The sequence below is a fragment of the Panthera uncia genome (assembly GCF_023721935.1).
Source record: "Panthera uncia isolate 11264 chromosome B2 unlocalized genomic scaffold, Puncia_PCG_1.0 HiC_scaffold_24, whole genome shotgun sequence".
In the NCBI taxonomy this organism is placed as follows: Eukaryota; Metazoa; Chordata; class Mammalia; order Carnivora; family Felidae; genus Panthera; species Panthera uncia.
In genome coordinates this window covers 37,585,681-37,601,684 of record NW_026057580.1, presented here as the reverse complement: position 1 = coordinate 37,601,684, position 16,004 = coordinate 37,585,681, and the positions used below count along the sequence as shown (strand labels likewise).

General features: G+C 36.4%; 1 protein-coding gene across 5 annotated transcripts in view; it reads left to right on the top strand.

The window, feature by feature from the left end:
* Window positions 1-16,004, top strand: part of COL12A1 (collagen type XII alpha 1 chain) — a 116,988-nt gene that overhangs the window by 13,389 nt on the left and 87,595 nt on the right. For 4 of the 5 annotated variants that reach the window (XM_049652882.1, XM_049652879.1, XM_049652880.1 and 1 more), the window contains 8 exons: window positions 1,854-2,117; window positions 2,294-2,458; window positions 3,149-3,322; window positions 5,581-5,871; window positions 6,318-6,920; window positions 8,341-8,613; window positions 11,854-12,126; window positions 13,811-14,083. The exons of the other annotated variant lie outside the window; for it this stretch is intronic. In XM_049652882.1, coding sequence (XP_049508839.1) covers window positions 1,854-2,117; window positions 2,294-2,458; window positions 3,149-3,322; window positions 5,581-5,871; window positions 6,318-6,920; window positions 8,341-8,613; window positions 11,854-12,126; window positions 13,811-14,083 — 2,316 coding nt within the window. The remainder of the gene's footprint in view (window positions 1-1,853; window positions 2,118-2,293; window positions 2,459-3,148; window positions 3,323-5,580; window positions 5,872-6,317; window positions 6,921-8,340; window positions 8,614-11,853; window positions 12,127-13,810; window positions 14,084-16,004) is intronic. 5 annotated transcript variants of the gene reach the window in all.

The following is a 16,004-nucleotide window of genomic DNA, read 5'->3' as shown; positions in this document are numbered from 1 at the left end:
GGAACACAAGAGAGATGCCCTCATTGTGTTTGAAGAAATTCAGTTGCCATGAAAATACACTTCTCAATCTATGTATATGTTATGCTCATCTCTAGGGCATTTAGATGACTTTAATTGATGGCAGTGTAGCTATTTCCAGTGTCTGTGCACAACATCTTTGGCAACATGTGGGTCTTGACATATCTAAAGAATAATTACACATTTTCCAGAGATGATGTTGGGGAGGTGGTGTCTGGGAATCAGTGGGGTGAGAAATTGGAATGGAGTCTTAAGCAGTTTGAAACAACTTCCCAGGTCATTCTGATACATTCTTTCACTACTAGCTCTATTATTATTCTGCCCCCACAAAGAATGCAGGAGGCAAGTTAGAGAAGAAAAAGGCATGAAAAACATTGTTTACAATTTTCTTTATAATATACAATTAGGAGCCCAACCCCAAACAAAATAAGGTACACAGTGATCCTTGGTGCGTTTGTAATCAAAAGGAATTTTATTTAGTCTTGCTTTTGCAGTTCCTAGCTTCCTTTGTCTTCTATTGCTTTGTCTGACTTACTGGGATGGACTTTTAAGGAGTTTCTTGGACTCCTAATTTACCACCTTATAAAAGTTGGATTTATGACCCAGGATGACAATAAAAGGATTATGAATACAAAGTCCCCTTTATCTGTAATTTTTCCCTACAAATAATTGTTTATCATTCCTTCTGATGCCTAATAATCCAAGTGAAGTTTGTAGTATGTAGTTATAATGCTAATATTTTCTCTGAGCCATCAATATTTATTCTAAATCAAAGCATTATACCAAATATTGACTATTCAGTAGACTTAAATGGGCCCATTAAATGGTGTGCAAAAATTATTTAGGCATGCAACTTGTATTTAGCTTGCAAAATTTTCCAGGACCCTTTCCTTCTCTTCCTAGCCAAATATTTCTTTTATTATCCACCAACTGACTGCAAGGACGAAAACATCTTCAGAAAATTCACTTAGTGTTGCCTTAAAAATACAGATTTTCATGAGAATCAGTTTGTTTCCCTTCTGACCACAAAGAAAAGAAAGATAGGATGTTTAGTTATAAAAGCCAATCATTGCATTTCAGTAATTTAAGGATGTAATGTGAATTTTTACTTTTGAATTGAAATGTGTTTTTCTACTCTTTGTTTTGTAAAAGTAGGTTTTAAGCTTCCAATTTAGATACACTGAAAATTAGGACAATAAGATATTTTGACTACCTTGCATAATATTTATGCTTGTTTTGACTTGTGTTAGACTCTGTTAACCCTCTAGACAAACCGACTGCAAACTTCAGACAATTACATTATAAAATGCAGAAGAATTTTAAAAGTTTTTCTCTTTTCTTCAACTTAACTGCATCTGTTTGAATAGGACAGCAGTTGTTTTGTATTTATTGCTAAATACCAAGGAATGAAGACACTGCTTACACTCGTTTTGTATGTCTCCCAGATGTTTTGTGTAATTTTTACTTGGAGAAAAGAGGAAGGATATCATTTATAAAAATAGATAAGTTGATAGCATAAATACTTCCGTCACATGCTCTTGGAGAGTAGGTCATATATCTATTTATCTTTTCTTGCACGATGTCTTATATAGTAATTTAGAGGCATATAGTTTCATAAATGCATGTTAAATGAAAGCACTGAAAATGCTTCTGTATACGCAATTAAAACAGTTGATTCTTTTGTGCATGTCGGTTGTGGGTGAAGAACAATGTGAATTCATTCTGATCAACAAAATGATTTAAGGAGACAACAGTTTTTCAATGTTAGCTTGTAGTCTTTAACTATGAAGGGGGTTAATAATACATCAATTAAAAATATATCCAATGCATTTCAGAATGCTCTGTCAGTGCCTGGACTGATCTGGTGTTCCTCGTGGATGGCTCATGGAGTGTGGGAAGAAATAATTTTAAGTACATTTTAGACTTTATTGCTGCTCTTGTGTCTGCTTTTGACATCGGAGAAGAGAAGACAAGGGTTGGAGTTGTTCAGTACAGCTCTGATACCAGGACTGAATTTAACTTAAGTCAATACTACCAAAGGGATGAGCTTCTTGCTGCAATTAAAAGAATTCCATACAAAGGTGGCAACACAATGACAGGTATGTTTTACAGAGTTCATTATTGTTTAAAAATAAGTGGAACACCTGTTTGGGAAAGAAATTAAGCATCACACAGTTATCATAGCTTAAATAAGTTTGAAGTTAACCACATAGTTTTTGACTTTGGCAAAATTGTGTAGTAAGAAGGGAACAAATATGTTTCTTTTTCACTTCAGGGGATGCCATTGATTACTTAATTAAAAATACTTTCACGGAATCTGCTGGAGCGAGAGTTGGCTTTCCTAAAGTGGCAATTATTATTACGGATGGCAAGTCCCAGGATGAAGTGGAAATTCCAGCAAGAGAGCTTCGGAGTATTGGGGTTGAAGTTTTCTCTTTGGGTAGGTCATGTTTGGCTGATTATTTTCACTTTAGAACTACTTCAATACTGCCTGCTTAGGAAGAGGAAAGGTTGATTCCTGAAGGAAGGATGCTATTACAAGTGTTTACTGCATTTTATAGTGTAGTGCTAAGCCAGGTTATCTTTCAGTAAAAATTCTGCTTATGTATTTCTCTCCTAGAACTCCCTCAGCCTATGCATTGTGAGGTGGTATTCATATATACATATATATATTTTTGCCAGCCCTCTGTTTTTCAAAGAACGCTGGGCCACTGATTCTAATAAAGATCCTCCTTGTATTATCATTAAGTGTTTCTTTTTTTTTTTAAATGTGTTTCCTATATTATGTAATACTTGCGGAATTCAGAGGGTTCCAGCTCATTCAGGACTCTGGAAGAAGAAAGTATTATCTTTACAGATGGCAGGGACAAATGATGGCATGGTTGGGATGAGAGCCCACTCTGTTTCACTAACCATTCATTTTCCTCTTTGGCTGGCCACTTTATGTGAAATTATAAAATGCCTTTGTCATTTGAACAGTTGCACATTCGTTATGAAGCAAACCAATTCTGGTTTATGACTAAATAAGGATTTAAAAATGTCTTTACTTGTGAAGGACTGAGAAAGCAAAGAACTCCCCGAATTCAGCACATTTTTCTTTTCAATATATCCTTGTCCTTTTGTTTTTAAGGCATTAAAGCTGCAGATGCAAAAGAACTCAAACAAATCGCCTCCACGCCTTCATTAAACCATGTTTTCAACGTGGCCAACTTTGATGCAATTGTGGATATTCAGAATGAGATCATCTCTCAGGTGTGCTCAGGTGTTGATGAACAGCTTGGTGAATTGGTTAGTGGAGAGGAAGGTGAGTGAATTGTTCACTGTTCCCATGTGTTAGCCTTTTCCATTATTTGATGGCATTTGTAGCTTTATAGGAATTCTAAAGGTAGACATTTTTACTCAAACATATCTTCTAGTGATTCTCCAGTTGTATACTCCATGTGTATGGTTTTTCAGTAACTCAACTTCTTGATATTATTTGTATTGGCCCCCTTCCCCCAGTGGAGCATTAAATAAAAAGATTTATATCATTATCAAGTTCTTAAAAAATCTTATTTGAACAAGTTTGACCTGCTCTTTTTGTCTAAGACCACTTTGTGCATGTTGAGTGTCTGCCCATAATTATGCTATTCAGGTACTTGCTTTCATTGTCTTACACTCTGATTTAAACATTGGCAGGCTGGGAAGACATGTATCTTAGCATTTGGCAACATCAACTAATAAGAACACTGTTAAATGTTTCATGTTAAGTGGTGAAAAAAAGGGTTTTCTATCATCATTCTCTGCATGTTTTCAAAACTTTTAAGAATATATCAAAGATCAGTCAGTTTGATCCTTCCACATCTGGAAAAAGTTCCCATTTTTATCAGTTATTGTTTCTAAATACATGGGAGAAGGAAAAGACATTTCAGAAGACATTTCATAAACATCCTTTTGGGCATTAGAAAGTCACAATTTCCATGATTGTTGTCCTCTTAGCCTGAGAATTGACAAGTGATTAAAGATAAGTTTAGAATAGCTACATCTTCAGTCATGTAAACTCTTTAATCTCCAAACCCCAAGTGTTTTGGCAATGTTCACTGGCCCCAATTCTATTTCAGAACCCCTTCTCATTACTTCATGGGCTCCAAATCTTCTTCGTTTTACTGCCTAATGTCTGATTCTTTTGATCTGTGCTATTACAAAATCAATCCCCTCACCCCACTTTTCCCTGATTAGCCTCTCTTTATGTAGTCTTTTCAATACTCTATTTTTTGAAATATCTGTTATTTATTTTTGGGAGAGCAAAAGATGGGGAGGGGCAGAGAGAGGGGAACAGAGGATCTGAAGAGGTTTCTGCGCTGACAGGCTGACAGCAGTGAGCTCCATGTGGGGCTAGAACTCACACACTTTGACCTGAGCCAAAGTCTGACCCTTAACCGTCTGAGCCACCCATGCACCTCTTAAATACTCTATTTCTTACCTGTTGTACACTGTCCACACTGCACGTGTGAGGGTAGACCAAATTTCTGTCCTGCCACTGTTTGAACTCTGCTTGTATGATGCGCAGGGCTGTATTCCAGGTGTTTACACTGTTCTTCAGGGCCTCTCGCTCTTGCTGGCTTAGCCCGTGACTTCTTTTCCCTATTCTGTCTCTGCATCACTCAAAAGTTTTGGCCAAACATCCAGATGGCACATCTGTTGCTTCTCCATGCCCCCCACTACTCACTTTTTAGACATCATTTTTATACATATGTATGCATATGGAGATATGATTGCCTTTTTGAGGAGGCCACGAGTAAACTGGTGCCTGTTTTATCATCCATTTCTTGCAGGCTGAGATTAAAATAAAAATTGGAACTGTACATTCTGGGAAGTTGATTACATTGACAAATGTAAAAGTGTGAAACTTTGATGTGAAATGTCTTCAAATACTTTGTTGTCTGTTACATACATGACTGTATAAGGATAGAAATGTTTTAGATGATTGATATTTCTTTGTCGATATACATGTTGTAAAATGTGTCACTCCTGGTGGCATTATGAATAGAGTTGAACGTTTTTTCTTAGCTTGAAACAAGTGGGAATAAAATTGTCTAAGATTATAAGAACTGTCATTTAAGAACTGCTGAATCCTTTATCTTTCTTTGCATATTATAAAGTATCTTTTAAAGATTACATTTTAATCTTTATAACATCATGAAAACAGAAAAAGAATTGAGCAAGTCATTGGTTGAGCAAATATTTATTGAGTGCCCACTTTGGTACCTAAGAATAAAGATGATGAGTAAAATACCAAAATTAGAATGGAAACCTTGGTCCCGGAGAAGAATCAGGCATCAGACATCTTTTTATCGATTTCTTCCAATGACTTTCTTTCCCCCTAATTTTCTCAGTTCCCTGATTAAAAATCAGGCACTGAGTCTTTTTTGGTTTGGATGTGTACAGGTGAAAGTGAAGACTTGGGATTGGGCAACTCTTCTTGATGCCTTCATGATTAATTTGACTTGGGAGGCTCAAATGTTCAAACCTATGGGTTGCATTGCACTGTTTGTAATCACTGTTCTACTTGTTACTTTTTAGTTATTGAACCTCCTTCAAATTTGATTGCCACGGAAGTGTCATCAAAATACATTAAACTAACTTGGAGTCCATCTCCTAGCCCAGTGACTGGCTATAAAGTCCTCCTTACACCAATGACCATCGGAAGCCGACAGCACGCACTGAGTGTGGGGCCTCAGACCACCGCACTCAGTGTTCGTGACCTTTCAGCAGACACAGAATACCAGATCAGCGTTTCTGCCATGAAGGGACTGACATCCAGTGAACCCGTTTCAATAATGGAGAAGACTCAGCCCATGAAAGTTCAAGTGGGTAAGTTCATGGGTATATCACTGAGTTTGGAATAGGTGATGGTTCATTTGACAGTATGCCTTCCTGCATCGGGTTTAGTTTTAAACAAAATATTTACAATAGTTTTCTTTAAAAAATTAAAAAAAATTTTTTTTAAATGTTTATTTATTTTTGAGAGAGACAAAGACAGAAAGCAAGTGGGTTGGGGCAGAGGTAGAAGGAGGCACAGAATTTGAAGCAGGCTCCAGTCTCTGAGCTGTCAGCACAGAGCCTGACATGGGGCTTGAACTCATGAACCATGAGATCATGACCTGGGCGGAAGTCGGATGCTCAACCGACTGAGCCACCCAGGCACCCTGCAATAATTTTCTTTTAAATAAGCGTGCATACTGAGAAAACCAGATATCTGTATTTTAATGACTGATTTGTATTTGTTGAACTTTAATGGACTTTCTTTCTTCTTACAGAATGCTCACGTGGTGTGGATATAAAAGCCGATATTGTGTTTTTGGTTGATGGTTCTTATAGCATTGGGATTGCAAACTTCGTTAAAGTTAGAGCCTTTCTGGAAGTTCTTGTAAAAAGTTTCGAGATTTCACCAAATAGGGTACAGATAAGTCTTGTCCAGTACAGCCGGGATCCTCATACTGAGTTCACTTTGAAAAAATTCAACAAAGTTGAAGATATAATCGAAGCAATAAACACCTTCCCCTACAGAGGAGGATCTACAAACACTGGGAAAGCAATGACTTATGTCAGAGAGAAAATATTTGTGCCTAGCAAGGGTTCAAGAGGCAACGTACCAAAGGTCATGATTCTTATCACTGATGGGAAATCTTCAGATGCTTTCAGAGATCCTGCTATAAAACTAAGGAATTCCGATGTGGAAATCTTTGCAGTTGGTGTGAAGGATGCTGTTCGTTCAGAATTAGAAGCTATTGCCTCTCCTCCTGCTGAGACCCACGTGTTCACAGTGGAAGATTTTGATGCTTTTCAGAGAATATCTTTTGAACTCACACAGTCTATTTGCCTTAGAATTGAGCAAGAGTTGGCAGCTATAAAGAAAAAAGGTTAGTAGACTTTGTAGAGTCAAAGTTATCTGTTCATGAACAAAGCATTTGGTTATAAAATTGAGGATATATAATTGTGGATTGTTCTTTTCATGAGCTAGAAAAAGGAATTTTGCTGCCTTATAGAAATCTTTTGAGCTTAGTTTATTTAGCTCTGAGATAGGACTTTATTTTGGGTATGGATCATGTATTTATTGATGAAAAAGCTGTTTACCATGAGTCACGAGATATTTTCGATCCTAGATCCTTAAGCATGGCTGGTTACCAGCTTTATCACACTTATTTGTCATATTCAATTCAACAACCGCTAGTTGAGTGTCTACTATGTGCTAGATGGTGAACCAAGTCTTTTGAATCAAAGGTGACTAGAACAGAGTCCTGGATGTTTGAATTCTTTTTACGCATTCCCTTTCCTGGGACACTTTTAGGCATTATTCCTCAAGCAGGAATTCCCTACCCTCTTTTCTTCATTTGTTCAAATTATGTTTTTGAACATTCAGTTAAAAGTCCCATCTCTTTCATCAAGGCTTCCTTAACTGCTCTGGTGCTGAACACTTAGTATCACTTCCGGTCATTTGGCGTTCATAGGTACTGCTCTGTTTTGTTAATAACGTCACACTCTCCTTCTTTCCAGTTTGATTGTTCCCTGAGAACAGCAGTGTGCCTTAAATGTTGGCTTTTCCTATGACTCAGTTTAACGAATACTCTTTTGTTAGGAAAAGTCCCTTAATTATAATCTTGAAATATCTGTCTATCACCAGAAGTTAATATCCTATTGCCGAGGATGAATGGGAAAATACTGATGGTTTATTTTAGGTTTGTTACTGTTTAACTATTCCAGTTGTGGGCAGGACCATTTCATTACTGCTTTGTGTTTAGAAACTCAATTCAAATTCAATTTTATTTATTTATTTATTTATTTTTATTTTTTATTTTTAAAGTTTAGTTATTTTGAGAGAGAGAGAGAGAGTGCACACGTGAGTGCAGGAGGGGCAGAGAGAGAGAAGGGGAGAGACAATCTTATGCAGGCTCCAAGCTGTCAGCACAGAGCCTGATGTGGGGCTTGATCCCATGAACTGTGACATCATGACCTGAGCTGAAATCAAGAATCGGTCACTTAAATGACTGAGCCACCCTGGTGCCCCCAAGTTCAATTTTAATTAGTCATTTAAACAGTGTAACTTAGTATTATGAATGGTCGAGACAAATGATCAGGATCTTCTTGTAGGGCTGTAAGTGAGAGGCCCTCTCTCAATGGTCATGTGTGGCATATTTACTCAATGTATTTGTCTCAATGACTATTCTTCCAATGAATATAAGCCCTTTCGGAAAAATAATCATTAGTTCCAATTTAGCTTTATAGATTTAAAAATTTCAAACTCTGGCCTTTTTTTTTCTTTTTTCTTTTTTTTTTTAATAGCTTATGTACCTCCAAAGGATCTTAGTTTTTCTGAGGTGACTTCTTACAGTTTCAAAACGAACTGGTCTCCCGCTGGAGAAAATGTTTTTTCATACCACATCACCTACAAGGAAGCTACTGGGGATGATGAGGTCACAGTGGTGGAGCCAGCATCGAGCACCAGTGTCATTCTGAACAACTTGAAGCCAGAGACTCTGTACTTAGTCAACGTAACTGCAGAGTATGAGGATGGCTTCAGCATTCCCTTAGCCGGAGAAGAGACCACTGCGGAAGGTGAGATGGGGTTTCTGACCCTGTTTTCCAAAAACTAGCAATTTATTGTAGAACCAGGTTACAGTTCGAAATAATCATCTGCAACTATAGTTTAGAATGGCGAATGTCTTTGTAAGATTCAGCCTCTATAAAGTACAGCTATTCATACACCCTTTTAGAAAGTGGAAAAAAAATTTATGTAAAAAAACCCCTAGATTTATTTTGATGAATTTGAGGTTAAGAGATACAGAGAACTATTAATAATTATGGAATTAACTCTCAAAATATTACTTTTCCAGATTTTTCTGTCCCATGTTTCAGCAGTGTTATGTTCAAATACTTATGAATTTTGTTTGCTTTATCTATGGATGTGATGGCAAATATATTACCAAATGTTTTTTCTTTGTAAAAATTGTGGTAAAATACACATAACATAAAATTACCATTTTAACCATTTTAAATGCACATTTCGGTGGAAGTTAGTGCACTCATATTATTATTACCACATGTGTCTCTAGAACTTTTTTTATCTTGCAAAACTGAAACTCTGTACTCATTAAAAAATGACTCTCCATTCCTCTCCCCACTGCCCCTGACAACCACCATTCTATTTTTCTGTTTCTATGAATTTGACTACTCTAGTTACCTCATAGGGGTGGAATCATACAGTATTTGACCTTTTGTGTTTGGCTTATTTCACTTAGCATAATGTCCCTAAGGTTCATTCATGTTGTAGCTTGTGTCAGAATATCCTTTCTTCTTATGGCTGAAAGAAATTCCATTGTATGTATATACCACTTTTTGACTGTCCACTCACCCATGGGTTGCTTCCACCTTTTAGCTATTGTAAATAATGCTGCTAAGAACATGGGTGTACACATTTTACCAAATGTTTCAAGCAGTGTTTGTTTAGGTATATCCTCTTCACTGGATAGAGTTGAGTACTTTCTGATACATTTCACTACATTGGATATTCAAAGGGTACCAAGGAACCTGGCCATGAGAAGACTAAGACTAGGCAATTACTCTTTAAGATAAATATCGCAAATATTAAAAGATATGTCAGTTGTTCTCTATTTTTACTAGGGATGAGCAAAAAAGCATAAACAGATACATGAGGAAATTAAGATGGTTACAAAGAAGTATTTGCTAACAGGAAAGGCACATGTTGGCGTACCTTGCTGATAAAAGCTAGAGAATCTTTTTTCTCTGAAGGATTTTTCAAATAAGATTGATGTTTTCTTTCTGTGCATGGTTTAGGGAAATTTCTATATGAAATCCAGCAAATAAAATAATGGCCAAAGTTTACTTCTTTTCTTATGATTTTTTTGTGTTGAGTAACCCTGAAATCCATACTTAGATATTTCTGATTTTCTGATAATTTCTCTATAATGCCCATATTATTGCTTGATGAGCCTGGCCCTTTTCCTTCAGCATTTTGGGATGGGGATGGGAATATGGATAAGAAGAAATTTAAATCCAGAGGGTATTTGAGTAGAGCCAACTACATTCATATACGCTCTAGTTTTTGCTCATTGGGCTCCAATGATACAATTTGGTAATACATTTCTAATTCTATTGTCTGTAGTGAAATCTGAAATTTAAACTTTCTTTAGTCAATAAGGAAGTTTCTGATTTCAGTACCTTCGTTAAGCTACTAATTATTGAGCTCCAACTTATGTGTCAGGTACTGTGATAATTGTTTTCCATGGATTATCTCATTTAACAACTTCAGTAAACCTACAAGTAGTCATGTTTTTTCCTTCCGGGTAATCTGAGGCTCAAAATTACACATTCAACTTCAAAACTAGTACAGTAGTTCCCCTTAATCTGTGGCTTCACTTTCCGTGGTTTCAGTTGCCCACTGTCAACCACAGTTCAGAAGCAGATGATTTTCCTTCTGGCTATTGTTAGAAGGTCAATAGTAGTCTAATGCTACATCCCAATGCCTACATCATTCACCTCACTGCATCTCATCATGTAGGCATTTCATGATCTCACATTATCACAGGAAGGGTGAGTACAGCACAATAAGATATTTTGAGAGAGGGAGAGACCACATTCACTTAACTTTTATTATAGTATATTGTTATAATTATTCTATTTTATTATTAGTTGTTGTTAATCTCTTAATGTGCCTGATTTATAAATTAAACTTCACTATAGGTATGCTTCTATAGGAAAAACATAGTGTATATAAGGTTCAGTACTATTCGTGGTTTCAAACATCCTCTGGGAAGTCTTGGAATGTCACCCTTGCAGATGAGTGGTGGGGGAAACTACTATATTCAAACTCATCAGTTTATCTGTCTCATTTGTTCTGGCTAATTTAGTCTTTTTCCTTGCCATGTAAAATGAATCATGGCTGTAACTCTGCCAACTGCCATTGCTTTTCTTAAGGGATACACTTCTTTTCTCCCTGAAGTGATCTACTGACGTATTGGCTGTTTAGGTAAACTTCTCATTACATGCGAGATAAATGCAGTCGTTTTGCACTGTGCTTTCACTCCAGTGGATTGAAAAGACAATAACCTTTAGTCCGTCTTCCCTGAACGTGTGGTCCAAATGAACAATTCTCTCCTTAAATAAATAAATAATTTAAACATGTTTACTAACTATAAAGCTGAATGATGTTCTCATTTAGGCTTAATGGAAATCTATTTAAGACTGTTAGTCTATGGACATTACACACATTGCAATTTGACCTCAAGATTTAGATCCAGGTAGCATTCATTAAGTGTCTACAGTGTGTTTGGTCCAACACATGTGTGGTCTAATTATTCTCCAAGTCAAAGGACTCTGCAGATAAAAAAAGTTAGCTGTGGGACTGGCTGGGTAAGAGTTCATTCAAGTGGGTAAATATGGTAGAACTGGGTATTAGGTATTATTTTCCTATGTTTCTGAGAAAATCTAGTTAGAGGAAAAGGGTTGGCTATATTTGAAAACATGAGTTATTTTTATTTTTGAATTTTATGTCAGTATGAATTTACTATTTAATAGAGTACATATTTATGATTTTAAAAGTTTACTATTATGTACCTCTTTATTTGATTAAAAAATTAACAGTACTTACTTTCTTTCTGTATATTGAGTATTTATTGTTTCATCACCTAGCTCATATCTGGCTAAATGAATGCTGTAACCAGGATGTTTGATAAAATTCTGCTTTTGGATTTGTTTAGAGGAATGCTATAATTTATTGATCAAAAGCTAGTTTTGCATTTTTTTGTGTAAAATAAACTTTTTAAAAAAATATTTCAGTGAAAGGAGCACCTCGAAACCTCAAGGTGACAGACGAAACTACAGACAGCTTCAAAATTACCTGGACTCAAGCTCCAGGGAGAGTGTTAAGGTACCGAATTATATATAAACCAGTTGCTGGCGGAGAGAGCAAAGAAGTGACCACCCCTGCCAATCAGAGGAGGATAACACTCGAGAACCTGACTCCAGACACAAAATATGAAGTATCTGTAATTCCGGAATATTTCTCAGGACCTGGGTCTCCGCTGACTGGAAATGCAGCCACTGAAGAAGGTAGAGGAAATATGCCAACTGCGTGGTAACAACCAAACTCTTGACTGCAGGGGAAGCTGTAGGCAACTATCAGGACACTACAGGATACTACTTTATCTCGATTATCTGAGTATTTTAGACTGTAGTCCTTTTAGACTGGAGTTACCCAAATTTTTGACTGACTTATGACAGCATTTATTTGTGTCGTAGAACTCAAATACTATTTATGATCTACATATTCTTTTAAAAATAGCATGATTACATATTCTGATATAAATTGAAGGATGACTAGGGATTGAAAATCAAACCGCTCTGCACCATTGAAACAGATTATATATTACTTCTTCAGGAAGATTTTAAAATAATAACCTGTTTTTTACCTAAATGGTTAGGCCCCCAGGATAGATTCTGGTATTTGCTGCAAATTATTAATGTTAAATATTTGTTTTACTGAGAAAAATTAAGGCATTCATAATTTTCATTTTATTCATTTATTCATTTCATTTATTTCATTTTATTCTTTAAAATTTAAAATGATAGCAATAACAACATATTCGCAACAATGAACAGTTGTTGAGGACTTGTTTGTGTCAGGTTCTGTGCAAAGAGCTTTTCATACATTTTCTTATTTGATCCATGCATAGAGTCAATGGAATTGTTAGTATTATTATCCCTTTTTATAAGGAAGTCAAGGCTGAGGATACTAAATAATAGCTCAGAGTCATGTTGCCGATAAGCAGTGAATCTGAGTCAGACACTCGTAAGGAATATCCACCCCAGCATGGCCTGCATCACCACTTCCCTCCCAGTGTAAGCAGCTAAATAGCCTGTCCTATGGAGTCCCCTTCTCTTTCCATCTGATTTCTTCCTCCTCTCTGCCCTTCAGAAAGTCACCACTTCCTTTTTTCTCTTTCTAGTTGGGGATCTAGGACCCTTTGTGCTGGGTACTGTAAAAAGATCCAGTGGCTCTTCATCTTTCTGTTTTTCGGAGTGAAAGTGGTTAGCTGTTGTGTGCCCAGTGGAGAGTGTCATAGGATTGGTGCCTTGTGACCCTTCAGAGATGACATTACCACTCTACCAGAAAAGTCATGAAATGGCAAACATCATAGTTGCAAAGGGATGGACAGCCCCTGAGTTTTACCCAAGGCAAGGCCTCACTTGGGCTGTTTCTTACCTTAAGACTTTTTCTAGGATAGCATTTGATCATTTATCATTTTTATCTCATCAGTGTATTTCCTGGTTATTACATTTAGAAGTTCATAGCATGATACCAATAAAATCCTTTTTATTGAGAATTTCTTGGAGGAGTTAAAGCCTACATTGTGATACTAATCAACGTATTTACAATTTGTAGGGCTTTGTTCCACTTTTAGAGAAAAGATTGTAGTTTTTAACATCAAAGAGAGTAACATGAAAGATATTAACCTATGTAAACACTGAAAAGGAATGGGATGCCTTTTGATTTGTTTCTACTGACAAATAAGGCCCAGTTTAGAAATGCTTAGGCTCTGTTGGCCAATCAAGAGTTACGATTGCTGTAATACCACTCAGGATATAAATTTGATGTGGTGTGCGTGCCGCCCACACACAAACACAGACACCCTCCCCCTCGCAACACGCACCCCCACACGCAAAGCAACAAAATGTTTTTCAAGTCATTTTATTCAATAATGAGTTTTGATGTTGTTCTTGTTTTTTAATGAAGTTAGAGGGAACCCAAGAGACTTAAGAGTTTCTGACCCCACAACATCAACTATGAAATTGTCTTGGACTAGAGCACCGGGGAAAGTGAAACAGTATCTCATCACATACACCCCAGCGGCAGGGGGTGAAACTCAAGAGGTTACTGTGACGGGAGATACAGACAGAACTGTGCTGAGAGGATTAAACGAAGGGACACAATACGCCTTATCTGTGACAGCCTTGTATGCATCCGGGGCTGGAGATGCCCTGTTTGGTGAAGGAGCAACGCTTGAAGGTAATTGCCGTCATGTTTTATAGAAATTCCTGAGTTTGTTGGTGATTTGTTTAGGAAGCTGAAAATGTTTCCAGAGAACAAAATCTAGAAATGTGCTATCCTTTCTCTTAAAAGGAATTTGGATTGAAAAGTAACTATGAAACTGCCTGTGGTTCAGAGACATAGAATGCAAGCAACTGTAAAAAATCACGTGTGATCAGGAAGAGGTGTACCGGGAAGCTGAGTGCATCATAAGGCCATAGAAATGTGTTCTTAATGCCATAGGTTGGTTGAGTGGAGAAGAGGTGTGTGATATTCAGGGTGGGAAAGGGCCTTGGGAAACATCTGTGGGTGAAAGGGATTTGGGTTGCCCAAGGTAATGTGACTGCTTCCATCACTCACGAGCAGACAGACTCAGACTTTTCTGACTCTGAGTCTCATTTCATTCACCATGCATAAAAGCATTCAGCTTGAGAAATATGAGAATCCAGGTTTTTGCTTTGTTTGTTTTCTGAATGACCTCTAAAATTCAGCTCTGTGTTAGAAGTTTGAAGTTAATGCGGTACTTAGCAAGAACCACCAACACGACTGGAGCTATGTCCTTGGTTCTGCAGAGTTAATTGCCAGAGGGCTTCATATTTCTTAGAATCTTTTGAAATATAATGGCAGCTTACATTTAACTCACCACAACTACAAAGTAAGTTGTGTAAGAGGGAGAAAATACAAATTTAACCTAACCACAATAAGAATGTTGTGATATTAAAAAGAAATATCAGTGGATGATTACAATAATGAGTCAGTACCATAGCTGGAAGCCTAAATGGAAATCAGGTATTGATTCCTTTTTGTTATCACCATCTTTTATATGACTTACTGAAAATAGTTATAGGAAGAAAACAAATCTGAAGTACCTTTTGTGATGTGAAGTCACAGTGACCTTAGGTAAAATATCTGTCAAATTTGGTGGATCCGGGAGCTTGGAGGATTGTAGATATTATAATTAACAGGGACAAGGCCCACAACAGACAGTTTTGATTAAAACTTCAAGACTTTGTCAATAGTTAAAACAAAAACAAATATTCTAATCAATCCTATCTCTAATGGTGACCAAGAGTTTAATTCCAATAGTCCCTGAAATCTACTTTTAAAAGAGGATTTAAATGAAAGATTAAATACCAGTGTGTACAATACTGATTACTAGAAGAGTCCTGGTTTGACTAGTTAGCCATGTGACCTGGACATGTTTCCTTAACCCCTCGAGTCTCAGTTTTCCCATCTATAAGAGGGGATGATCATTGCTCGGCCTTCATCCCAGATTTATCGTGGAGATTGAATGGGAGACTCTAAGCGAAACTCTTTGTGAACTGTAAAATACTATATGTATATAAAATTCATGAGGAGAAATAATATTCACTTTAAGATTGATATCTAAAAATAAAGCTTTTGTAAGTATTTTGGAGATATTGATTAGCTACCCTAAAGTTTTGAAAATAATAAGAAGTAGAAATGGAATTTGCCTTAATTACAGAGACATAATCCAATCAGTAAAGCATGTGATCTTTCTATCTGGAGCAACGTCCAGAATTTCTGAAAAGTTTGTTTTTTTGTTTTGACCTTTTGAAGTTCTCTTTCTCATGTGCTTCCCATAGGCTTTCAACATAGGTTGTTTATAGGATTTTTTAAGGATAAACTTTTGAGCTGTTTTTTTACAGAATAATTGTAGGTTATTGATGTTTGTGAAAATTTCTCATAAAGAATATCTTGGAAATGATTTAATAGTTTTACTTCTTATACCTTTTAACCTTCTGATAGTTTTCTGCATTTTCTTACTTTAAAACAAACCATATTCATACTCAGTCCAAATCTCTTAAAGCTAAAAATTAGGGCATTTTTGTTACTAATATATTAACAATCTTTAGAAAACAAAATACACATTTTAATT